The sequence below is a fragment of the Sciurus vulgaris genome, assembly GCF_902686455.1.
Source record: "Sciurus vulgaris genome assembly, chromosome: 3".
NCBI classification, from domain to species: Eukaryota; Metazoa; Chordata; class Mammalia; order Rodentia; family Sciuridae; genus Sciurus; species Sciurus vulgaris.
The window spans coordinates 160,326,111-160,350,281 of record NC_136463.1 but is presented as its reverse complement, the minus strand read 5'-3'; the positions used below and the strand labels follow the sequence as shown (position 1 = coordinate 160,350,281).

Below are 24,171 nucleotides of genomic sequence, written 5' to 3'. Positions count from 1 at the left end.
GAATTTTTTATTTCTTTCCAAGTTGAATGGAATTCTTCCCAGTGGAGATAAGAATGTTCTGGAAAAATACAGGTAAAATGAACTCAGGTTACATCTACATTGCCAATGTTTAGAAATTGACTAAGAACCTGAAATGTTGATTTTGAAACCTTAGAAAGTAAACTATGTGACAAATAATGAGATCTGTACTCAGTAGTCTGCATGCCTTCTGCACTTTGGTTGAATAGAAAGTCTTTCAGAGCTTTGAGGAACCATAGAGGAAACCTAGAAATCAGGGAGCAGACCTTAGCTTTTATCCTTCTAAGACCCTGGTCGGAGTAGGGAAGGATGCTCACTAGAAATGCAAATTCTTGATCCCTACCCCAGATCTACAGAATAGAATTCATACAGGGGTAGGGGTCCCTGTATTTCACCACCATCTCCAGAACATTCTGGTGCTCATTGAGATTGACAGTCTAATTAGGTTAACCCCTTTATTTTGTGGCAAGGAATCAGGCCTCAAGAGTTTAATGGATCAGGCTCCCCATGAGACCCAGGTCTCCTTACTCTATTCTATATCTCGTGTGTGCAGAGTCATCCCAGGCACATGGATGAATTCGAGCTGATTTCTGGGTCACTAGGGTGATTTCAGCACTGGGAGAAGGACAGCATGACTAAATAGGTATGAAGGTGAAGACACCCAGCAACTACGGTAGGAGTTTTAGGTGTTGCTCCTTTCGTCTAAACTGAACCCTGGATGAACCCTAGCCATATGCTGTCATATGAGCCCAGAGACCTCTGCAGAATTGTGAGAGCATTTAGCTTGTTTGCACAACAGTTGAACCCCCAGCTTTGGATCTTTGTGCCCAACTGATCTAAACAGTTTTAGGCTATGTGTTTTCTTGAAATGCATATTTTAATATTGCCTGTGTTGCATCCAGAAAATTATAATAAAGTCATTAAAATAATAGTCTGAAGCCTAGCAGTACCTACTAAAGAATATATAAACATTCAACAAATGCTTACTGATGTTTATTATATCCAAAATTCAAACAACTGAAAAGCTAACATAATTTTATTTTTTCAGTGTTCTGTTGTGAGAATTTAAACTATAATGATCCTGAATTTCTGCAGGATTCACCTTCTAAATCATTAGGAAACATTCAGTTCTATTCTGTGTCACTTCAGTGTTGACTTAGTTTGGCTATTTCTAATTTTTGGAAACAGCAATATTCTAGTGCCTAGGATATGTTAGGCTCTACTGATCTCTGTCCCACAGTTTATATGTGAACACATTTCATATGCAGTTCATAGAATGGGCAACATATTTAACAGGGATACTAACAAAAGTGGACTGTTGCAAGAGACAAGTGATCAGATTAAAAGGATTACTTTTGGAATAGTTATGGGAAATTAAATTCTCTTTATGTGTATATGAGCGTACATGTGCCAGATAATACTCAGTTTATCATTCCTTCAGCATAAACATTTATTGATTGTCCAGTATGTGCAAATCTCTGTGTTAAATGCTGTGGATAAAAACACATATCTGAGAAATTAAATGTGGCTGGCTGGAGAAGCCCATAGAAAGGCACGACCATTTAAGGAGGCGTGTGCTACATGCCAAGTGAGTAAGGCCGAGCGAGCGCAGCAAGCAGCCTTCCAGCGTCCACAGCCCGGGGTGGTGATGGCATCTCCTCTGTGGAGCAGGAGCTTGTTTGAGTCCTCCTTATCTTTTCATGCATTCTTTCTCATTCCTCAGCCAGCCTGACAAACAGGAGCTGGTAATGATTTTGTCGCTGCTCAATAGTAAAGAAATCTTTTGGAGGATCAAGTTTTTGAAGCATAAAACTCACATATTTACTTACTATTTTTCAATATCACTTGTGTTTACCAAGTGATCTAATTCTCTTTCTGGAGGATGCGCTGTGAAGCTGCTTGATTACTAATGCCATTTTATTTGTGACAGAAGTTCTGTTGGGTATTCTGATACTTTCGTGGAGTTCAAGTGAATCAGTATCTTTTTAGATTGGTGGCTTATGAAATAAATGTGTCTGAGCTCCTAGTATGGAAATGAAGGGCAACACTGATCATTACATTATCGTTTTCGTTACTGAAACAGTAATTCAGTTTTCTGCATCATGAAATAGTGTCAGATCCCTTAGATCAACAGTTTTTGGCACCCAACCACGAGAAGGACCATATTGGAAGGATTTCTGAACTGGAAACTGCACATCAGAAATGTCAGAATAGTGATACTGTTTGTATATTCCTGATCACCAGTTCTGGGGCTGCTAGGATTTTGTCCTTGGGGATGATCATAATGGAATTTCCATACTAATTAGTAGAAGGTAGTACTTCTCATCCAAAGAAAAATAATGGCTACTTTGTGGCAGGGCCATGATTATTACCAGGGCCGCTGGATAGTGCTCACAGATTCACAAACTTTCTGGAATATGAAATGGGTGTTAGCAATCACTTGCCAGCAGCCAGTGCTCTTGAATAATGGGTAGGATTTGTTGGCATAGAAAGCAGAGAAGGTGTCGTATTAGGAGAAATAATGTGAGCTACTATGTGAGGGTGGAACGAGAACATTGTGTTTATTTGGGGAGCAATGTGGAGAGTTATCTGACTGGAATAAGAGGTCGTATTCCCACTGGAGAGTAGAGGGAGGGAAATCTGGAAAAGTGAGATGAGGCTGGTCAAAGGCCAAATTCCTTACATCGATTTTGTAAGCAGAGCAGAGCTACATATCAGATTTTAGAATCATTTTAGCATCAGAGAAACTTAGAGCCAAATCCAAACTCCACCTTTTATTGGCTTGGTGACCTCAAACAATATGTGTACCCTTGCAAAAATCTTCTTTTTTACATCAGTAAATTAGAACTGATGATATCTTCCTCATAGAGATGTTGTGCGGGTTAAGCAAGAACCTGTATGAGAAGTTCTTAGCAAAGTGCCCAGTGCAAATCAAATTTCTGCTCTGAGAAGTCAGAAGATAGTGGTGGGGTTATAGAGAAACGGTACTCTGCAGCTGAATGAAGAAGCAATAGAATCAGAAGAGACCAGAGACAGGGGAGCAATTAGGTGACACAGTAGCTCCCCAAGGAGTGAGAGGTTGGAGAAGGTCAGACCAGGAAGGAGGGGACTCATCTGTACCCTGTTGCAGACTGCCATTTAATTTGTGTAGCCTTGTTCTGTAGTGTCAAAGCACAATAATCATAGACTTTCTTCTGCCTTAAACAGGCTGCCAGCGACCCATTGGTCTTTCCAACGGGAAAGCCAAGGTGTGCAATTACAGTGGCTGGTATTACTGCAGCAGCTGCCACGTGGACGACAGCTTTCTCATTCCAGCACGCATCGTCCACAACTGGGACACTTCAAAATATAAGGTGAGTCCAAACACTGGGTATACTTAGCAGTAATTCGGGTGTCCATGCATTGCAGATTATAATATAAAGGGAAGATTATTTGCTTCAAATTATTCAAAGCAAACTTTGTTTTTTCAGGAAAATGTCTAAGCTCACATCACTTATTTTTTATTTTTACAGACTGCGTTTTGATTCACTATACACAAAGGGGGTACAACTTTTCATTTCTGTGGTTGTACACGATGTAGAGTCACACCATTTGTGAAATCATACATGTACATAGGGTAATAATGTCTGTCTAGTCCACCATCTTTCCTTCCCCTACCCCATCCTGCCCCATTTTCCTCTACACACTCCAAAGTCCCTCCATTCTTGAAGCAAACTTGATTAGGTAGTCTCATAGAACTGTCATGTTTTATCTAATATTCTTATATATCTCCCAGATTAAAGGCATCTTAACTATGACTCATTAATTTCCTAATTTTAAAAGGAACATAGCAATTTTGAAAGGCCTTGAAGATTAATGATAGGTGTCAAGAGAGAATTCTGATAGGTGACTCTTTTTTTAAAATGTTCTTTTTAGATATGTAATGATAGTATATTTTGACATATTATATATACATGGAGTATAACTTATTCTAATTAGGATCCCATTCTTGTGGCTGTACTTGATGTGCAGTTTCACTGGTCATGAATTTATTTATATGTGAACATAGGAAAGTTATGTCTGATTCATTCTCCTGTCTTTCCTATTCCCATTCTCTCTCCCTTCCCTTCATTCCCCTTTGTCTAATCCAATGAACTTCTGTTCTTCCCCAGCCCCCTCATTGTGCGTTAGTAACCACATATCAGAGAGAACATTTGGCCTTTGCTTTTATGGGATTGGTTTATTCTATTTAGCATGATAGTCTCTAGTTTCATCCCCTTACCAGCAAAGGCCATAATTTCATTCTTCTTTATGGCTGAGTAATATTCCATTGTGTATATATACCACATTTTTTAATCCATTCATCTGTTGAAGGGCACCTATGTTGGTTCCATAGCTTAGTTAATCGTGAATTGAGCTACTATAATCATGGATGTGGTTGTATCATTGTAGTATGCTGATTTTAAGTTCTTTGGGTATTTGCCAAGGAGTGGAATAACTGGATCAAATGGTGATTCCATTCCAAGTTTTCTGAGGAATCTTCATACTGCTTTCCAGAGTGGTTGCACCAATTTGTAGTCCCACCAGCAACATATGACCGTACCTTTTTTCCCACATTCTCATCAACATTTATTGTTACTTGCATTCTTGATAATTGCCATTCTGACTGGAGAGAGATGGAATCTCAGTGTAGTTTTAATTTACATTTCTCTAATTGCTAGAAATGTTGAACATTTTTTCATGTATTTGGTTGACCATTTGTATTTCTTATTCTGTGAAGTACTAACAGGCAACTCTTATTTTTTTCTCTCTCCTTTTTTTCTTTCTTTTTTTTTTTTTCCCTTTTCTTCAGTTCTGGGGATGGAACCGAAGGCCTTGCTCATGCTAGGCAAGTGCTCTATCACTGGGCTACACCCCTGGCCCTCTCTTATTTTTTATTAGATCTTATCTCCAACATCACAAGGTTATGGGGTGATAAAATGGTAATTAATGCATGAACATCTGGTGATTTTTGGAGAAGGCTAATATAATCGCAGGTACTTCTCATGGTGGAGTGGCTGTCCTCCTCATATGAAGGTCTGTCTTCAAGCACATTCAGCCCTTAGAACTGGAGCTGTGAGAGAAGTTATGAGGCTTCTCAGAGGTGGCCTACTGAAGGAACACTCTTTGGAGGCATCCTCAGGCCTTTGTGTGGCCTTTGGTTATCTGATAAGGGAAGGAAGTGTGAGGCACAGGGATTCACCTACAGCTCTGCAGAGAACAGCAAGGTGGATGCCCAAGAAGTATAGGCAGCAGGCTGCTACCTGTGAAACTGCAAGTCGGCCACGATGGGGAGAAGACTCAAGGCACTGGGGCACTCCAGCTCAAAGAGGGTGGAGAGAAGAGGGGGCCAGCAAAGAAGGCCAAGAGGCCAAGAAGGGTGAGCAGGGAGGTAGAAGGATCCCAGGCTGTCTGACAAGCCATGTGCAGAAAGTGTTCCCAGATGGATTGTGACAGATGCTGATAGGTCAAATAAGACGAGCAGTGAGACTTGACCGTTAGCTTTAGTAATGTCGAGGTAATTAGTGGCGTTAATGAGAGCAGTTTGAATGGAGTAGTAGGAGCGGTGGGTTCCACATAGACAAGGAAGGGAGAAAAGACAAGAAGAGACAATTTGCTTGAGAAGTTCTGTGCTAAAGGGAAGGAGAGGTAGGGAGAAACTCAAAGGAAAGTGAGTCAAGTTAGGTTTGATTTTTTTGTTGTTTTAATGGAAAAAAATAGCCCATTTTCTCTGCTGATACAGACTATCTAGGAGAGAGGGGAGAATTGCTAGAATGATATGGTTGAGTCAGTGAGGGTGGAATCATTGTTGACAAGAGTGTTTGGCCATTACTTGGAGTGTGGAATGAGAAAAATGGCGATCTCTGGATTGGGTGCAGTCAGTAGGTAGGTGTGATGTTTGGAGCCCTCTTCTATCTGTACTAGTAGCTTCCATCAAATTCTTCCATTTCATCATCCAAAGAGGTGAAGGACCCAGTCCCAGTTACTCTGAGAATTGCCTTTACCTTCTACTTCATAGGGAAGATTGCATGATTGGATAATAATTTCATCAGCACACCAACAAACTTGTCTTCATCCCCAAATGCACCCTCCTTATCCTCCTTCCAACCACAGAAGAAGCATCCCTCTCTTAGAGAAGGTCCATCCCTGGGCATCTCTGTCTCCTGTTCTACCCAGTAGCCATTCATATTTTCACTGTCCTTAAGATTCCTCATCCCAGTCCTTCTTGGCATCTGACCTTGCCTTCTACTGCAAGGAGAACATGGAAGTTATGAGATGTTAATGTCAATATCCGTCAATCTATGTATATTTGTATTTGTCCTTTCTACTTTCCCTCCTGACTTGGGAAAAAGAATAGCACTTTCTCCTGTTTAGTCATCATCCTTCCACATGTGCTCCAAATGTTTTTATCCAGCTGGTGGATCCCTATTCATTCTTCCAGAATGAGTAAGAGAACATCCTCTGGTGAAACCTGTTGTAGCTCATCCCTCCCCATTTCCTGCATTGCTGGCTCTCTCCTCTGTGTCACTATCACGTCATGTGTGGGGCTCAAAGATTGTGCCTACTTAGGGGTTTATTTTATTTTATTTTGCAGTGCTGGGGATCGAACCCAGGGCCTTGTGCTTGCAAGACAAGCACTCTACCAACTGAGCTATCTCCCTAGCCCCCTACTTAGGGGTTTAATAGCAGGGACTTAGAGTTAAACAGGAATTTGTCCAAAGCATACCTCTGCCTCTTATTAGGTACTTAATATCTGGGGGCAAATAACTGAAATGGGATTGAGTCTCAGTTTCCTAATTTATAAAATGCGCACAAACGTCCTGGGTTCAAGTCTTGATTTTGTTGCTTATTAGCTGTGTGACCTAGACAAGTCATTTAGTCTCCCTGTGTTTCCATTTCCTTATCTGTGGAGGAGGATCATAAGACCTCACAGGGTGACTGCTGGTCAGTGGATTCCAGCACGTGCTTTTAGAGCAGTGCCTGGCACCACAGTACATGCCAAAGCAGCATCTGTCCTCCTTGTAATTCATAATCTACTTAAAAGAGTTGTGTGAATCGGGATAACAGAGGAAAAGGGCTTATCAAATGACTATGGTGTTGCTGTCGCCACATCCGCATGACAGCTGGCTGCTTGTCTGTTTTCTCTATAATGAAAGCAAGCTCCTTGGGCACAGGAAGTGTGTCTTAGCCCAGTTCCCGGCACACAGTAGACAAGCATGGATGTATACTGAGTGAATGGAACAATGAAGCCTGTGCCCTGGCATGTCAAACTCAACTTGGCAACATCGTTCATCAGATGTACCCCCGGTCCATCGCTGCCTTGGTGAATGGCCCCACAGTCAGCACTGCCAGTTCTGGGAGATATTCTGGGCTCCTCCCTCTGCCCTACCTTCCCTGCCTAAACAGCTAGCAGAAACCAGCCACTGAATTTTAGCTCTTGAGGTCCTGCCCTCCACAACCCCAGTCCTCCCAACAGTAGCTCAGAGCTCAACATCATTCACGTGAAGGAAGTTAATAACCTCATAACGGAGCTTTTAGCCTCACCTCTTCTAATCCTAATCTTAACCTGGGGTCAGTACCTAATACTCTCCTAGTCTCAGTTTCTTCACCATTACAGTGGACATAATAATGGTCGCTGTTTCATAAGGTTGCTGTTTGCTTAAATGAATGAATCACTTCACCCAGTGCAGTGTCTGGCACATAGTAAGTGCTCATTTAAGACAGTGTTTATCATAATTGCAAGATAAATACTGTTCCCTTAGCTGAGGTACAAAACTTTTTTGCACTCTAGTCCCTGCCTGCCTTTCTAGACCTTCATCACCCCCACCTCCATTAGTCTCTTCGTTAAGATCACATCTTTCTTTCCTGTTTCCCATCATGCCAGGCTATCTCACACCTTTTGGCATTCTTTTGCCCTCGCCCAGCAAAGCAAATCCTAAAAGCTATCTTAAACCTCATTTCCTCTCCTAATTCTTTCCTTCCCTTCACCAGAGCTATCATGCTCTCCTCTGTATCTTGTACTTGACACTTGTAAATATATTGAGCACGTGTGTATTAGATAAAAAGGTAGCTAAAGGGAAAGAAGGCTGGTTCAGTTTGGTTTAGATGATTTAAATTAATATGTTCAAGCAGGGCTTTGACAGTGCAGAGAGCAAGCAAGTGAGGCAGTTCCAGCCCTGTGATCCACTGAGAGCTTGGGCTGGTTGCACCTGCCAGCAGAATACACATCAATTAGTGGAGCAAAAGCAGAAGAGGTGGCACTGGCTGAGAATGTGAGAAAGTCAGGGATGGTTTCCGAAGGTATGAAATGGAAGAGCAGATCCAGGTGTGTTTGAAGTGAACTCTGAGGACCACAGAAACTGTCAACATAGCCGTCCTGATGTTTGCATGCTCTCTGTAAAGCAGGCTGTTGTATTGCGGCAGTCACTCAAGTAACTGGATTTGATTTTGAGAGGATAGGTAGCTAATTGAAGAAATCTGTTAGGTGCACTCACTTCATCCATGCTGCCCACGAGGAAAATCTCCTTCATCAGACCAGTGCTTCCCACATTCTCAGTGGACCAGGGAAGATCTTAAAGCAGTACGTAGCTTGCTGATTTCATCTGGATCATCTCTCACTGGCATGAATTAACTATATTTCATTTACTGGTGTCTGTCTCTGCTCAGACACCAGGATTTAGCTTAATGCTCCTAATTGTGAGGATCAATTTGGACCTATCAGTTTCAAAAACCAGACATCATTTTGTCAGATCTGCTTGCTTCCTTAATGGCAAGTACGTGACTGGCTTGAACATCCATTTAAAAGAGTGAAAAAATTGCTTTTCAGAACAGAGTAAAATCTGTCATCTTAAGCATTTCTTTGTCTGCCCTCTGGAGTATTAATAATCCTAATTATTTTTAAAGCAGGATTTCATCTATTTTCTGGTATATATCCTGCAGACTGAATTGAGCTTCAAGATTAAGAAGCTGCTAAACTCCACCTTCAAATTCTGTGACCATTTGCTAATGAAATTCTCTTTAATGGTAACTTTAAATTCTTTTTAATGGTAACCTGCTTGCTGTTCCAAAATATCAGGCATGACAAAGAGGTGGTAGGCAACTTAATTAGTTCAGCTCTTCCTAAACCTTTCCCCGTGGCTGTGCACTTTCAGAATTGTTTTTATGTGTGTGTGTGTGTGTACCAGCCCAAATATTCACGTTCCACTTAGCTAGGGGTTTTCCATGTTGCATAAACCATTCCTGTCTCTGCATCTCAAGAGGCATTCAAGGCAAGCTCTATGGCCCTTGCAGAGCTGGAGAACAGCTTGCGGAGGGGAAAAAGCACTTGATCAGAGTCATTTAGAGATTCTGAGAACAAACTATAATTAAACTTAAGGTCTTCTGATTCCTCTTTGGTTAGCTGACAGTGCCTGTTTGATAGGAACAAGAAATGTTGTGAGTGGGCTTGATTTTATTAAGACTCGGCTATGATTTTTCACAGTGGAGATGGAAATAAATACTGGGAGGAAATGTTATACCGAAGTAACAAGTGGTTACGTTAGTGTGTCAAATTATGGATATTTTTCCTCTCCTGATTTTTATTCTTCAAATTTTCAATAATGTGATTATGTTGCTTTTGTAATTTTATAAATTTTGATGATTCCTTATACATTCTATTTAAAAATATATATATTAGAAATAAGCCTCAGATTTATAATCATAAATACAAGTGATTCTTCTGTCCTATGATATTGAACTTCAGAGTTTGATGTGGTTTTTTTTCCCCTCAAGGTCTTGCGCTGCTTATGCTGACATGGCCATACTCTTATTCTTTCTTCTTGTTTGAATATAATATTCTTTTGCAAATTTTAAGGATTCAGAAAGAAAAAAGAGCATGCCTGTGTAGATAATTTCCCTCCCTCCCATGCCATCCACCTTCCTCAGACAACCAAATTGTTCCCTTCCTGTGTTCCTTCCAGGATATTTTGCATTCATGTGCCTTTTCATATAAAAATGGCAATACTCAATGTAATATACGCTCTGCCTAGAGAGCATTCCAGTGAGATCATAAAACTCTTCTTTGGACCTTTGTTCTTTTTTTATGGCCATTTCTTTTGTCTCCTGAATTACACGTACACACACACACCACACAAACACACTTATCTAACCGATCATTTTTTTAATGAAAATTTAGATCTTTTTCAGTCTTTTACTATTATAGACAGTAAATCAATGAACAGCTTTGTACAGCATTTTGAATATGAGTTCTTTGATTCACAAGTGAGACTATCTGAAGATAATTTCCTTGATGTAGGTATGTGCATTTGTGAGTTTGGTGGATTTTGCCATCTTTTCTACAGTCGGGTTTGGACAGTACGTTTTTATCCTCTGTCTCCTTGCAGGCACCTTTCTTCCCTTAGTTCCAGGATGTACTGTCACTTCTGTTGTTGCTTTGCTCCTTTGACCTGCTTTTTTCCTTTTCTTCTTATTGAGTCTAAATATGTTATGAGCTTAGAAACAACCAAGCTGTTAGAATTGTGTCTGAAGTAAGAGTGCGTGGTTCAAAGCCATGGTGAGAGCGTGGTAGTTTATTGGTTTGTTTGTTACCATTCTAAGCAAGTCCTGCCCCTGTGAATCAATCCTTTTATTCCAGAGGAGGGAGAAAGACAGTAAATGAGTATACAAATAGTGACTTTTGCATAAAAGAAATGTTATTGAACTTTAACTTTTATTTTAGAGTTAAAATCAAATGGGAGCCTACATGCCAATGTACATTAAGGGTCTGTCTCCATTTTCAGCCTACTTGCTTTCTCTTTGGCAGGGAGGAAGGACAGAGAAGGGGCAGGGATCACCTCTATTATAAAACCATAAGCTGACAGGTTCTGGTAGAGTAATTAAAAATACAACGAACTGTGACCATAAACAATGCTGAACAGCACAGAGCGAGGTAACCAGAGATCTGAGTTCTAGCTCCAGTGCTGTCACAAAATGACCATAAATAAGTCACTTATGCCCTAGACTCAATTTTCTCTTCTATTAATTATGGATAATAGATTCATTTGGTATATTTCAAAGTGGATTCCATGCAGCAAAGTTCTGTATGTGTTAATAGGTATATTCAAAAAGAGGACTCCCTGGGAAATCCATGAGGCCAGCTCTAATAGGCTTGGGAAAGGAGTCTCCACCCAATCCTTGCCCCCAACAGAGCGCAGCTTGGCAAAGAGGATGGAGTAGAGTGAAAGTAAGATACCCCTTCCTCTCATTGGTAAGTGGGGTCCAGGCAGGATCTTATCTCCCATTCCCCTGCGCCTTATCAGCCCAGCACAACACTGAACAGCTGCCCTGTCTATAGTCAAATAAGTTCGGAAGTGGCTAGACTGAGTAGGATTTCTCAGTGTGAGATGTCTCAGGGTTTTAATATGCCAAAAGACTGCACTTTGAATCACCAAGAAAAGAAAGTGCTGTGTGGCTTATTTCTTTTTTGGAACTTATAACATCTTTTTTTTGGTGGGACTAGTATTCCTTGGAACATGAAAAAAAGAAAATTGAACTAGATTTTCTTTACCTGTCCTTGTTATTCTAAGATTATGTTCTCATCTGGTTTATTCTGATAACTTTTTCCCCTTTAGTGAAAATTAAGTCCTCACTACCACCACCGCATCATCTCCATGTTGCCATCTATGGTTGCCATCTTTGCTCCATAACTTTTTCTCCCAGGGCTGTTTTCTAGAGGAACATACCAGAACACCATTCCATAACTTCTCCTTCAGGATTACTCAAACCTGAACAGCATGTGAGAACTTTGTTTATAAGTGGTCGTTGTCACCAGCATAACAAAACATGGGTTATGCTAGAATCTGTAACGACTACAATTAGTATTCAAATCAAGTGAGACACATGCTTTTTTATAAATATTTGTGTGTAAATAGTAGATTTGTAGATAATTATTAAAGTGATTGTGTTGCTCTCTTCAACTCCTCTTGTATGTGAGGTGGAAGGGCCTCCTTCATGGACTCTCAAATCATTCAGATGCAGGCCTTTGAAGGCAGAATGGGTTCATAAGCTGTAGCACAACCTCAGTCATGGCCTTAGTTCCTATGGCTTGAAACATAAGTTTATGAAAACTGCTGTCAGTAGCTGCTTACAAGCTAAAAAAGCAATGGGAGGAGATTCATTTATGTGAATAATGTACTTATCACTAATAAATGTTAAATATTATTTGGTAAGCTAAAAGGCTAAACAGTTTTAAAAAATCAACCATTGACTCTATAAAATGAATTCTGATGTGAATGAAGTGGGATCATAGAAAATAGTGCCAGCTAAAACCATTTATTTTTAAAAAATAAAGAGCTCATCCATCTGCACCTGACTCATGAGCTGAGTTATTATTTACACCAGAAGCACCATCAAGCAGTTCATGTTTTTCATAATTCACTTGGCAAGAGTAGGACAGTAGCTCTTAGCTCTTAGTTGGAACATATTTGGTGTTCACATATAACTCATGTAATATTTATCTTAACAAGAAAGAAACTTTCTCTCATATAAACTTTATCATCGAAGAATATCATTGGCTTATTTTCCCAAGTAATTTCAAAATTTTTCTTTTTAAAAATCCTCTTCATTTGTAATACAGTTTGAGAGTAGAATCCTTAACACCAGTATGGAGTGTTGTTTCGAACTTTAGAAAATCAGTGGAGATACAGTGCTCTATTTTGCAAAACTAGCATTTCATGCCAAATTTTGAGTTTTCACAAAAGTATCCTCACCAGTCTTAGGGGTTGATTCTCAACTGAGAACATGTGCTCAACCTTGCTGCCCCAGCTGGCTGCTGTGGTGGATTTGTTCACTGCCCAAGCAGTGGCACAAGGACATCCTCCATGTGCTCAGTGCTGGCTAATTACTTGTGAAGGCAGAGCTTTTGAGTTTGTGTGACTAGCTCAGCTTTTGTTTTCTGTCATCTCAGTTTATGAATACTGCTGTCAGTAGCTGCTGTCCCATTTGTCTCACTGCTTTTACTGTCTCTGTAAAAGTTTTTTTTTTTTTTTTTTCTTTTTGCTCTTGGGCTTAAGTACCACCTGAAGAGAGAAGCCTTTTAAGGCCTGGGAGACTGGCCAGTGCCCTTTGTCCTTCTGTTCACCTACTAAAAGGTAGCATTGTTAACCTAATTCAGCAGGGCCCTGACTCAGTATAAACACTCTTCAGTAGAGCCAGAAAGACTAATTGAATTGTACAATACATCATTTTTTAGCAACAGTTTCAAGGGGATTGTACTTTATTTCCTAGAACACCATTGGTTTTTCCTCATTGAAGATATTTAGATACAGCAAATATTTAAACATGATAAATAAAAGATTTGATCCAATTCCATCTTCTCTTACTGAATTGTAAACCACCTGAGGACAAGGCCATGCCTGTTTTAACCTTTAGGGAATGTCTACCTGCTACGGTAGCTGGCATGTCCCTGTGTCTATGTGATTTTAAAATAAGAGAATTATTGCACCCAGTCACCTTGTTATTTCCAATCTGGTTAAATAGTCAAAGGTTTTTGGCAAATTCCAGGTGCCCTTTGTGACCTGGATTTGCAGAGACTATAAGCTCCTTTAACTCTGTAACTCTGTAGGATGCCATAGAATCAAACAACTAATAGGTACCTCAAAAATAATTGCTTTTAAGGGAAAAAATATTTACTTTTTTAAGCGATGCATATTTTTACATTCCCATAAGTAACATAAACTGTGGTATAAGCTTAACAGTAAAAAAAAAAAATGATAATTTTGAATTATATATATGTGTACAGAAATGTATGTTTTTAATGCATGCCTGATAGCCATGTATCTAGTGATCACATGTACCTATTGAGGGGTTTTATGATTGTGCCTGCCTATTGTACTCTCCTCTGTTCCACCCTGTCCACCAGTGAATTACTTTTCATCTTTCTGGACCCAAATCCAACATCTCCTGCTTTGCCAGGCCACCCTGGCTTTTGGCTCTCTCACCAGGAGAGCCAATTTTTTCCTTCTTTAAGCTGCCAGGGGCCTTCATCCATACCTCTGTAGCAGAGGACAGGAAATGTATAGTTTTTGTTTTAAATATTTGTCTTTTATTCTAAACAAGGAGCCCCTTGAGGATGAAAACTGTATCCAGTTTATCTTCATCAGTAAGTTTCTGGTCTAGAGCATGAAGCTTAGTGAATTTTCAGTTTTCTTTTTAATGAGCACAGTTATTTGTTTTAATGCTGAATTTCAGCATTGCTCCTAGAGATGTATTAGTAAAGACTTTTTGGAGAGATTTTACTTTCCATAAATAGAAAATGCACTTACTCAGTATATCACTAGCCAATTTACATCTCAGTATCAGTGAACTGGCATTCAGAAATTCCAAAAAATTACCCAAATATCATGCATTATTTAAGATACTCCCTCTGTATTTCTGGTGCACTGTATTTTCAATGCACTATTTATTTCTACTGATGACAATGATATTTAAAAATCAATTTTCATAATCTTATTTACTACCAGAAGAAGATGCAGAGTTGGATGGATATATTGGTCAGAGTCAGCCCAAAGGCAAAGGTGTTCTAATCAGAGCAACCTTCTTTCTGGGCACTGAAGTATTGTGTTCAAGTCTGTCTTCTATTCAGTCAAATTATTCTGCATGTAATATCTTTTTTTCTTTTTCCTTTGAGACTATCCTCTTATTCCTTTTCATTTTGTAATTTGTGTGGGGTTTACTTTTGTTTTTTAAAAGTGTCTGCTTATTTAAAGTGTCATGGTCTAAAAATACACATGCATATAGTTTTTAAAATCAGTGTTTATTTTAAGAGGATCCTAATTAATTCTTTTTTTCCCTTTTCATTTTGAAAAAATTATAGATTCACAGGAAATTGCAAGCCAGTACAGAGATTCTATGTACTCAGTTTCCCCCTTCGGTTACATATTAGGTAACCATCATAAGGTATTAAAAAAAAAAAAAAAAAAAAAAAAACAAAAAACAGGAAAATTGGTATGATGGGTCAGTGTAGTTCTGTGTCATTTTATCACATGTGTAGGTTCTTATAATCACTACCACCCTCAAGATACAAAGTGATGAATTTCTTTCAAGTTTTACCAGTGGAGTTTCCAGAAGAGAGAAAGGGAAGCCAAAGTTTGTATTTTGTTCAAGTATGGGCTTTTTTATAGCTGTGTTTAGGAAATAATATTACTTTGTTATTTAAGCTTTGGTTCCTAGTTTGAGCTGGTGTAGAAAGCTGAAGATTGACCAGAACTGATTGTCGAAGCTTGTTTTGTAGGTGTCTAAGCAGGCCAAAGAATTTCTGGAGTATGTGTACGAAGAGCCCCTGATCGACATCCAGCAGGAGAACCCCATGCTGTATCTCCATGCGGAGCCACTGGCCACCGTGGTGCGGCTGCGGCAGCGGCTGAAATCACTCCGAGCCTATTTGTTCAGCTGCCGGGCAGCAGTGGCGGAGGACCTGCGCCGCAGGTAAGAGTCATAAATGTCAGATGGCTCAGTTTGGTTTTCCTTCCTGCCCAGGGAGGGTGGTTAGACGATTGATCTCCAAGGACCTTTCCAACGTGAACCTACCCACATTCTGTGGGTCTTCCTCCGGGCTGCTTTTGACTTTCTCTGATATCCTGTTTGTCAAGAAAAATGAAAATCATCTCTCATTGTAACTGAAGGCTTTCAACAACCCATGATCTAGTGCCCAGGACATTGACGCCCTCTCTTACCAATGTGTTAATTTGAGGCAATAATCACAGAAGTGTCTTTACTGAGTCCTTACTTAGGTGGTGTTTTTTGTTTTGTTTTGCTTTTTACCATTCACAATTTCAATTGCTATTTATCGCCAGTAAACCACCAGCACATTTAAAATATTTCAAAACTAAAAATCATTTTCAATGGGAAATAAGTGGGTGACTGTTAAAATCTTATTTTCTTCCACGCAGAACAAATACCCAAGCTCAGTAACTGATGGGGCAGGAGAGCTGGAATTCAAGTGAACAGGCCCACGATTCTGCCTTTTCATCTGACCATTGGTGCGGGCTGCTTTTCCACAACTGAGCTAGTTCACAGTTCATGGAACACACAAGTCCAAACCAGGCTCACACCCTTAAAATAAAATTGAAGTTAAAATGTGCTTACTCCCATAAAATTCCTCCTTTTACAGTTAGATTTTATGGGCATTTAAATTCTCACCCTCAGTATATACAGACTAGCTTATACTTGAAATAATTGTTGATGATGTTCATAAGTCCCTAAAAATGCCTTTTGATTTTTCAGTTTTAATAGAAATGACCAGCAGCGTACATTAGTCACGTTAAACAGAAGTGAGCCTACTTACACAAGAACCTTTGGGAAGAATTAAAATGATAGAGTTTGCAATTTGACAACTGATTAGAGCTAACGAAAGAAGACATTTCTAAAAGAACTAGATGTAAATAGTGAAGAATATAAAATATCTAGACAAGCTCTCATAAAATAATAATGAAAAGGCAGCTGCCATCAAACAACATACTTCTCAGTGGTAGTTATTCTTTTACCTAGCTGTTTTTCAGCAAGTACCAGAAAGTGGTTGAGATTTATTCTTATAAAATTTAGGCAAATCTTTATTTTAGAAGATCAGGGCTTTCTCCAAAAGGCATTAGCAGTATATGTCTCAAATTAATTTACCAACTAAAATAGGTAAAGGATCTTAAGTATTCAAAGCCTGTTTGTTCTATTATTTTCAGTATCTTTTGGCTTTCCTCAGAGGTTGATTTTGTGTGTGTGTGTGCCAATATTTGTAGGTTATATGAAAATCTACACGTGGGAATCATGTTAGATACCTTTCTGCTTTATTTTGCTTTGGTTAAAATATGCCAAAGCAGAGCACACATTTAGAAATTAAATAGGAGGTCGTCTCCTCATGGATGACTAAGAATCCCCACTCTATTCCAGCAGTCTGGTGGTTTACCACCATGTACTGTGCCTTATGGCCAGACCACCAGGAAAGAAATGAAAGTTCTAGAAAGAGGGCATTCCCAAAACTGTAATAATGAAGACAGCAGTCCTTTTTTCCTTACCTTTCAAGTTCTTCCTGGATTTGTTCATGACCATTATATAAAGCAATGCCGGGCACAAGGTTTTGAATGGATAGAGGGAGCGAGGCAGTGAAGAGGGAGAGATAGATGGATGTTAAGTGTCAATTAGACCACTAAGCAGTGGCTAGTAGTTCGATTTGGGGAAAGGAGATATCTTCAGATTCTTTTTCTTACTCCCCTGTTTGTCACTTAGCAGAGCATCCGATGCATCCAAAACCTCAAAAATACTTGTTGAGTAAATGAACAAATGAAAGAAAAAAACAGATCAAATCAGTGAAAACAAATTAGTTCTGTTTCTGAGATAACTCTCAAATTTGTGTGCTCTCAGGACTATTGCAATCTTCCTAACTAGTCTATCTAACATCCGTTACATTAGATAAATTATTAAAGTACAGGCATGGAATGAAAATATCTGCCCAAATCTAGCCTAGTATATTGTTGTATTCTCTCAAACTTCTTGCACTTTAAGAAAAAATTATTAGCCACACTGCATTCTGTTGTGGGAATTAAATGGGATTGTAAAATGGAAGTGTTTAAAGTAGTGCTTGTACATAGTAAGTACTCAGGAAATACTGTTATTATTATTAATACTGCTTTCTTGTCCTAAACTGTGCTTCTATCTGGCTTCAAAAATCTTTAATAAAATCTTTGATACAATTCTTTACTTAAAAGCCCCTCCCCCCAACCATGTCCTCTCTCCCAGCACTAATTCTATTCTTTTGATACCATGTCAGAAGACCAAACAAGGGAAGTGGTATGGAAGGCTAGCTAGGCCCAAGTCTGCAGTTTTTGGATAATCAGTGCATGCTTTAGCCATGTGGTTGTTTCATTAACAGAGTCTCCCTGAGAGAAAACAATGAGATGTTTATTCCTATAGAAACTTAGAGGAGGCACACATTATTTTTTAAATTTTTCATTATTTTAGATTCTCAGCATTTAGATGCTATTAAAATAGTGTTTGGGGGACCATTTCTCTGCAATGGAGGACAGAGAGAAGTATGCTAGTCATCAATAGTATTTGTTTCTGTAAGCTCGGGGCACCGTTAGCGGCCAAATAAAATTGGACAGAAAGTGGCGGAAGCAAGCTTTATTGGAATTTGGCTCTCCAGCGAAATTCCCAGACCCCCAGGGTACAGATCAGGTAGGGACCTGGAAAAATTCGCACATGGCCCCGGCTGCCCAGGGTCTTTATAGGCCAGAATGGGAGGGGGTCCTGCTGAGTGACAGGTGGATGTTAGGGTCAGTGGAATTTTCCAGCCCACTTGATGTTTGATGTTTGGCGCTGCCCTTTGTCTCAATTGCTCCACTCTGCCCCCTACAGTTGCCCAAATTCCGACCTAACAGTTTTAGCTTTTGCAGGGAGGAGTTTGTTGGGAGGCTGGTCTTCTTGTCTTACTTCAAATCTTTTTGATTCATGTTGAAATATGACTAGTGGAATAATCTCTAGAGGTGTCTGTGTTTCCTGCAGTATCCTCCACTTAATATCAACTCCACTTTCTGTGTCCATAAAAATAGCTGTAAATTGAAAGAGCTAATATGCTAAAATCCTGTTGCTAGAGGACACCTCACACCTATTTCTTTCACTTTTATATGGAATGGGATTTTCAAAAAGAAAATGAACCAACAATACCTTTAGAGATGACAGACTTATCCAGTCACTATTTAAGGGTCCCTTTGTTTCACCTGAGGATATAACATCTAACGTGGAGACAGTTAAAATGAAGAGGGGAACCTTGTAGAGATGACTCGTTTTACACATTCCTGATAGAGATTGGGAGAGGGAAGAGTTGATGGGGTACTGGGGATGGAGGGGTAGGAGGAAGAGAATTCAGTTCTTATCTAGTCGTAAAAGGCATTCTCTCTTTGACTGGATGTTACCTCAGTATAAGAGTGGCCATTAATCTCTAGCAAGTAGTCCCAACATGCTGAAGACCTGTCAGCACTGTATAAACAGAATAAAGCAAACTGTTAATATTGCTGTCGCTAGAAAACCAAAAACAGCCTGATTAATCGTATTGGTGCTCAACCGCCAGGGAGCCAGCTTTGGTCGTCGCCTTATTAGGGAAGTCACAGTTTGCTTTTAGGCCTTTCATTATTATGACTGTCCATTTTCTTCCTCACTGTTTTTGTTATTGTTGTTAAATGGACGCCTTGTTCTTGAACCCATACTTCGAGTCTTGACTGGCAGGGGCAATTAGTTTAGCAAAAGTCAGTGTCCTCCTTGAAGCCTAAAATGTTTACAGTGCTGACAGTTCACTGTTTCTGACAACTCCCAGATGGCGACCCTGCTGAATTAGTTCAAGGCCTAGTTAACTTCTCATGAGAAGAATTATTTACCATGTCCACACACGAAGGTGCATGAGGAGTTCTGGAAAATTGTGGCTTGCTTGGCAGTTCAGGACACATCCGGAGCAGTAGCCATGAGGGAAGTCTTTGGGAGGGACACTGAGGAGAGTTGTAAGGTGCTCAGCTGAGCACAGGAGCAGTAGGATGTGTGTAAATCAGAGGTCACAAATAGGCACTCAACTGTGTTTTGACTGACTTTACAGGAATAGCACACACCATGCTTTGAAATTAAATATTTGCCAGCATTGAACAATCAGAAGTTTTTAGGGACATACAAAATGAAGCTTTCTGGTTCCTCCTGGGAAATCTGAAGCTCTGATGCCACAAGGCTTCCCTTGTTCTTGTGTAGCAAATACATTGCTGCCCTTTTTTTCTTAACCCCAGCCCACTTAATTCACTTATGGTGGTGCCTGGGCCCAAAGGTATTTGAGGTTTTGAGCTTGGATACATGTCATTAAATAATAAGAGTAGAGTGTGCTGATGTTTCAGTTACTAGTTCCAGGGCTCTTATTTCAAGTAGGAGGTCCATCCTAAAGAAAGGCAAAAGTCTTAGCTTTGGTTCTCTCAAAAGACAAACATGAAGAAGTTTTTAGGACTTGAGAAATAACGCCAGGTTACTTTTAAAGTTACACAGAAGATGGGTTGAGGTGTCCTAGTGTTTGATTAGGCTGTTACAACATAGTCCACAGGCATTTGCAGGATAGTGACTTGAGGGATTGTCACCTGGAGCAGCATCATACAGCAATTTCTTGTCACCACAAAGCTAAAGATTACCAAGTCCAAATGGGACAAGCTGAGAAAAAGAGTGGAGTAAGACACAAATAGAAGCAGTTTGCTATTGTAGGCCTTGAAGTTAGACTTGCCTTGCTCGGGGCTCTCCTCCACAGTCTTCAGAGCCAGTTGTCTTGCATATAGATGGTAATACTAATATTCCACCTCATAGGGAAAGCCTGAGGATTAAGAGAGTTAATGCCTGAGATAGAGTGCATGCTCAGTAAATATCAGCTGCAGTGATTTTTATTATAAGCATATAAAAATTCAGAGGTACCAAGAGGTAAGTAAGCGGGTGGGAAGAGGCAAAAAGAAGTGAGTGTGGAAGCATCAAAGAGCCTGGAACTCAGATCTTTGCCAGGACTTTCTGTCTGCATTAGGAGGAGTCATTAGATGCAGACTGATTCTCCACTGGTGACACAGGAAGGTCTTTCTTCTGTGCCCCCTCTTTCTAGCACATGTAATTGATGACTTGCTCTCCAGTTTTCTTCACCTATACTCCCTTTAGAAAAACCACCATCCCCTGCTCCTCCTGTCATCTAAGCTCTTATCTTCAGGCATTCCTTTGCCAGAGTTCTCAGAAATGTCTCCAGGTCCTCTTTGCCCACTCATTCTCACTAGAGCACTAGCAGCCTGGCTGTGGATTGCACTCTGCTTACCCGGCAACTTTCTCAGGCCCTTTTTTCCTTGACCTGACCATTGTTGACCATTTTCCTGTAGGCCTCTCTTCTCGCTGCCCTTCTTTGTCCTCCAGCCTGTCTGCACTCTTTCTCTGCACTCTGGCTGCTTTCATGTCTTGCTCCTGCTCCCTAGCACTAGGAATGGCCAAAGCCTCAGCCACCTTTCTGCATGCTTCTCCAGCCCCACAGGAGCCAACATAGCCACTTCATAAGAGTCAGAAGAAGGCTGCACTTCCTCCGGACACTTTACTGTCATCTGCAGGGTGAATGTCATGATCGCTCTATAAATCTACAGTGACTAGAGAAAGCTCACCACTACGTTGTTATCTCTTGCTGCCTATTGGACATCTCCACTAAAGTTTCAAAAGGAAGTCATTGTTTTACTCTGAAAAATGATCCACTCTAGTAAGGTCTATTTCAGTTAATCATGGCTTGACATTGTCCTAAGTTTTGCATTATGGTTCCCTGAGAGCTAGCTGATCCTGGCCTTCCTTTACTCCTCATTCCCATTGCCATCCCCTTCATCTTATATCCTTATCATCTTATTGCTAGAATTTCCTACCTGAGAATCCTACCTCCCATGATTCCCCTCTCCAGTCCCCCTAACATACATACTATCATCAAGAAGTCTTATTGGACTGTGGGTAGGTGTCAAACAACCCTTTCGTTTGGATATCCTATCTCTGTGATCCGACCTACATACACAACTCATCTTTCACCTGGTCTCTACCTGGACCACAGCCACCCTACCCTAGTCAAAGTGACATACCCATTTTCCTAACATACCACATGCCTCCCCTCTCTACTCGACTAGGCCACTCCTACTTTAGGCCAGCTCCAGTGTTGCCTCTTTCCACCTGATCTCAGTCCCTAATCCCTTCTCTGATCTCTTCCAGTGATGATCCTCTGGACCATTCATTTGACACCTAAGTGCCTGAGTAACTTGTATATATATTCTTTCTTGCTGACTGGACTGGAAGACTCTTAAAAAGGCCAAGATTGTCCTGTTCTTCCTGATAGCCTAAAAATAGAAGACTATACATGCTAGATATGCAATAAAGACTTATTAATAATTATAATTACATCATCTCATATTTATATAAAATTGCTTACTATATATAAGATAATTCTGAGTTTTATCAATTAAAAGGGACATTCCCAGAAATATACCATTTTGGGTTTTTTTTGGGGGGGAGGGGCTATTGTTGTTTGTTTGTTTGTTTTGGTAATAGAGATTGAAACCAGGGCCACTTAACCTCTAAGCTACATTTGCAGCCCTTTTTGATTTTTTTATTTGAGACAAGGTCTTGCTAAGTTGCTTTGGGCCTCGCTAAGTAGCTGAGGCTGACCTTGAACTTGCAGTCCTCCTGCCTCAGCCTCCCAAGTTGTTGGGATTATAGACATGTGCCACTGTGCCCATCCCATTTGTTCTTTACAGCAGCTCTTTTAGGTAGATAAGACAGAGGCTATTTAGAAGGAAGGGAAAGAACCATGACACTGAAATGCTCTGTGACTTGCCCAAGGTGATAACATTGGTAAGCAGTAGAGTCCAGCTAGAACCTGGTTTTCTGATGCTTAGTTTGCTGTTTCCCTGGTGAATTTGCTGCTGGTGACAAGATGTCCACACTCTTAAGAAAACCATTTCGTATCCTCCTGAAGCCTTGATTGAGGTCATTTAAGGGAGTGTGAAGACAGGCAGGAAGGTGACTGACAGGGAGAGGTAGCTGGGCTTGCCAGTGAGCTTCTGTGTTCACTGGTGGGCTTGCTCAGCTGCAGAAAGTCAAATGTGACAATGGGCTTAGTGCCAGCTCATGCATTTTCTCTAAGTCAGGTTTGCCAGACCTTTCCATTTTCCAGACCTGAAACTTAAAACAAAGAATGTGGCAATATCTATAAGGTTGCAGTATGTATGTCTTTAGTCAAAACAGACATAAAAATAAATAGTATCTATTTCTCATCATCATTTTATATAAGAAATAAGAAACAAGAAAAATAAACAAACAGCCTAAGAACTCAAATAGCTTTTTAAAAACAAGCAGATTGGAAAATCATTGTTTATTATTTTTTCCTCATTTTAACTGGGACTGCTAAAAACATTACCTAGACTGACACCAGCTGTTTGGATTAGGTTTTCAGAAACCCCAATTTAAGTCATATTTTTCTCTTCTAAGTACTGAAATAATCCAGTCCAGGGAAATTTATGTGATGCTTGAGTATTTCCCATTCCTTATCAACAAAAGTATGATTTGGAAACTCAGGGTGGCTGGTAAATCCAAGGTTTCCATTATGGCATAAATCTTAAAATACTTCTTTCCAAAGCTTAATTATGGGCAGTAGGCACTGTGAAACTTATTTTCCCAGTGTGTTAGAGCAGAATTGTATGAGTTCTCAGGGAGTGTTTGGTTCCACATGCTTGTCAAATTTCATCTTTGGCTTAGACCATTTTGAAGCAACTTAACAGTTTGACTTGGGAATCTCAAGAGAATACTGCTTTAGTCAGCTTTTTTGCTGCTGTGACTGAAAGACCTGACCAGAACAATTGTAGAGGAAGAAATTTTATTTGCAGTCTCATGGTTTTAGAGGTCTCGGTTTATAGACAGCTGGCTCCATGCTTTGGGGCTCAAGGTGAGGCTGAACATCATAGTGGAGGAGCGTGGTAAAGGGAAGTAACTCACATGATGATCAGAAAGCTGAGAGACTCCACTCACCAGACACAAAGTATATACCCCAAAGTCACACCCCCATAACCACCTCCTCCAGCCACACCCTGCCTGCCTTCCCTTGCCACTCAGTTAATCCCATCAGCTAAAACTCTTACAACCAAATCATTTCTCCTCTAAACCTTTATGCATTGTCTCACACATGAGATTTTGGGGGACACCTCACATCCAAACCATAACAAATACTAAAAATGACTCTTCTACCTCATAAACCACCTTTTCCTGTCTCAAGTTTTCTTTGAAAATATGTTTATATCCTTCCTGAGTTCCCACCAGAATATTAGTTTTACCAAGCAATGAGAAGTTTCCATGATAAAGACCACCATTTTTATTTGCATTATTGTGATGAATGTCAGAAAAAAAAAAGTGTGTTTGTGTGTTGTATGTGTGTCCTGTCAAATTCTTATTGCTTCTTCTTCCTTCAAGCAAAATTTAGCAACTTGTTCAACTGTTAGACCAGTCCCAATAAATGCCACTTGATTTACCAGGACTCCTTTCCTATTCCTTTCCTTTTTACTCCAGAAAAACCATCTTTCTAGTGGCATCACCGGAGGCGAG

General features: G+C 40.1%; 1 protein-coding gene across 3 annotated transcripts in view; it reads left to right on the top strand.

The window, feature by feature from the left end:
• The window catches only part of PLEKHM3 (pleckstrin homology domain containing M3), a 162,700-nt gene that overhangs the window by 62,815 nt on the left and 75,714 nt on the right, over positions 1–24,171 (top strand). For all 3 annotated transcript variants that reach the window (XM_079130585.1, XM_079130586.1, XM_079130587.1), the window contains exons 4-5: positions 3,226–3,371; positions 15,305–15,498. In XM_079130585.1, the coding sequence (XP_078986711.1) occupies positions 3,226–3,371; positions 15,305–15,498 (340 nt within the window). The remainder of the gene's footprint in view (positions 1–3,225; positions 3,372–15,304; positions 15,499–24,171) is intronic.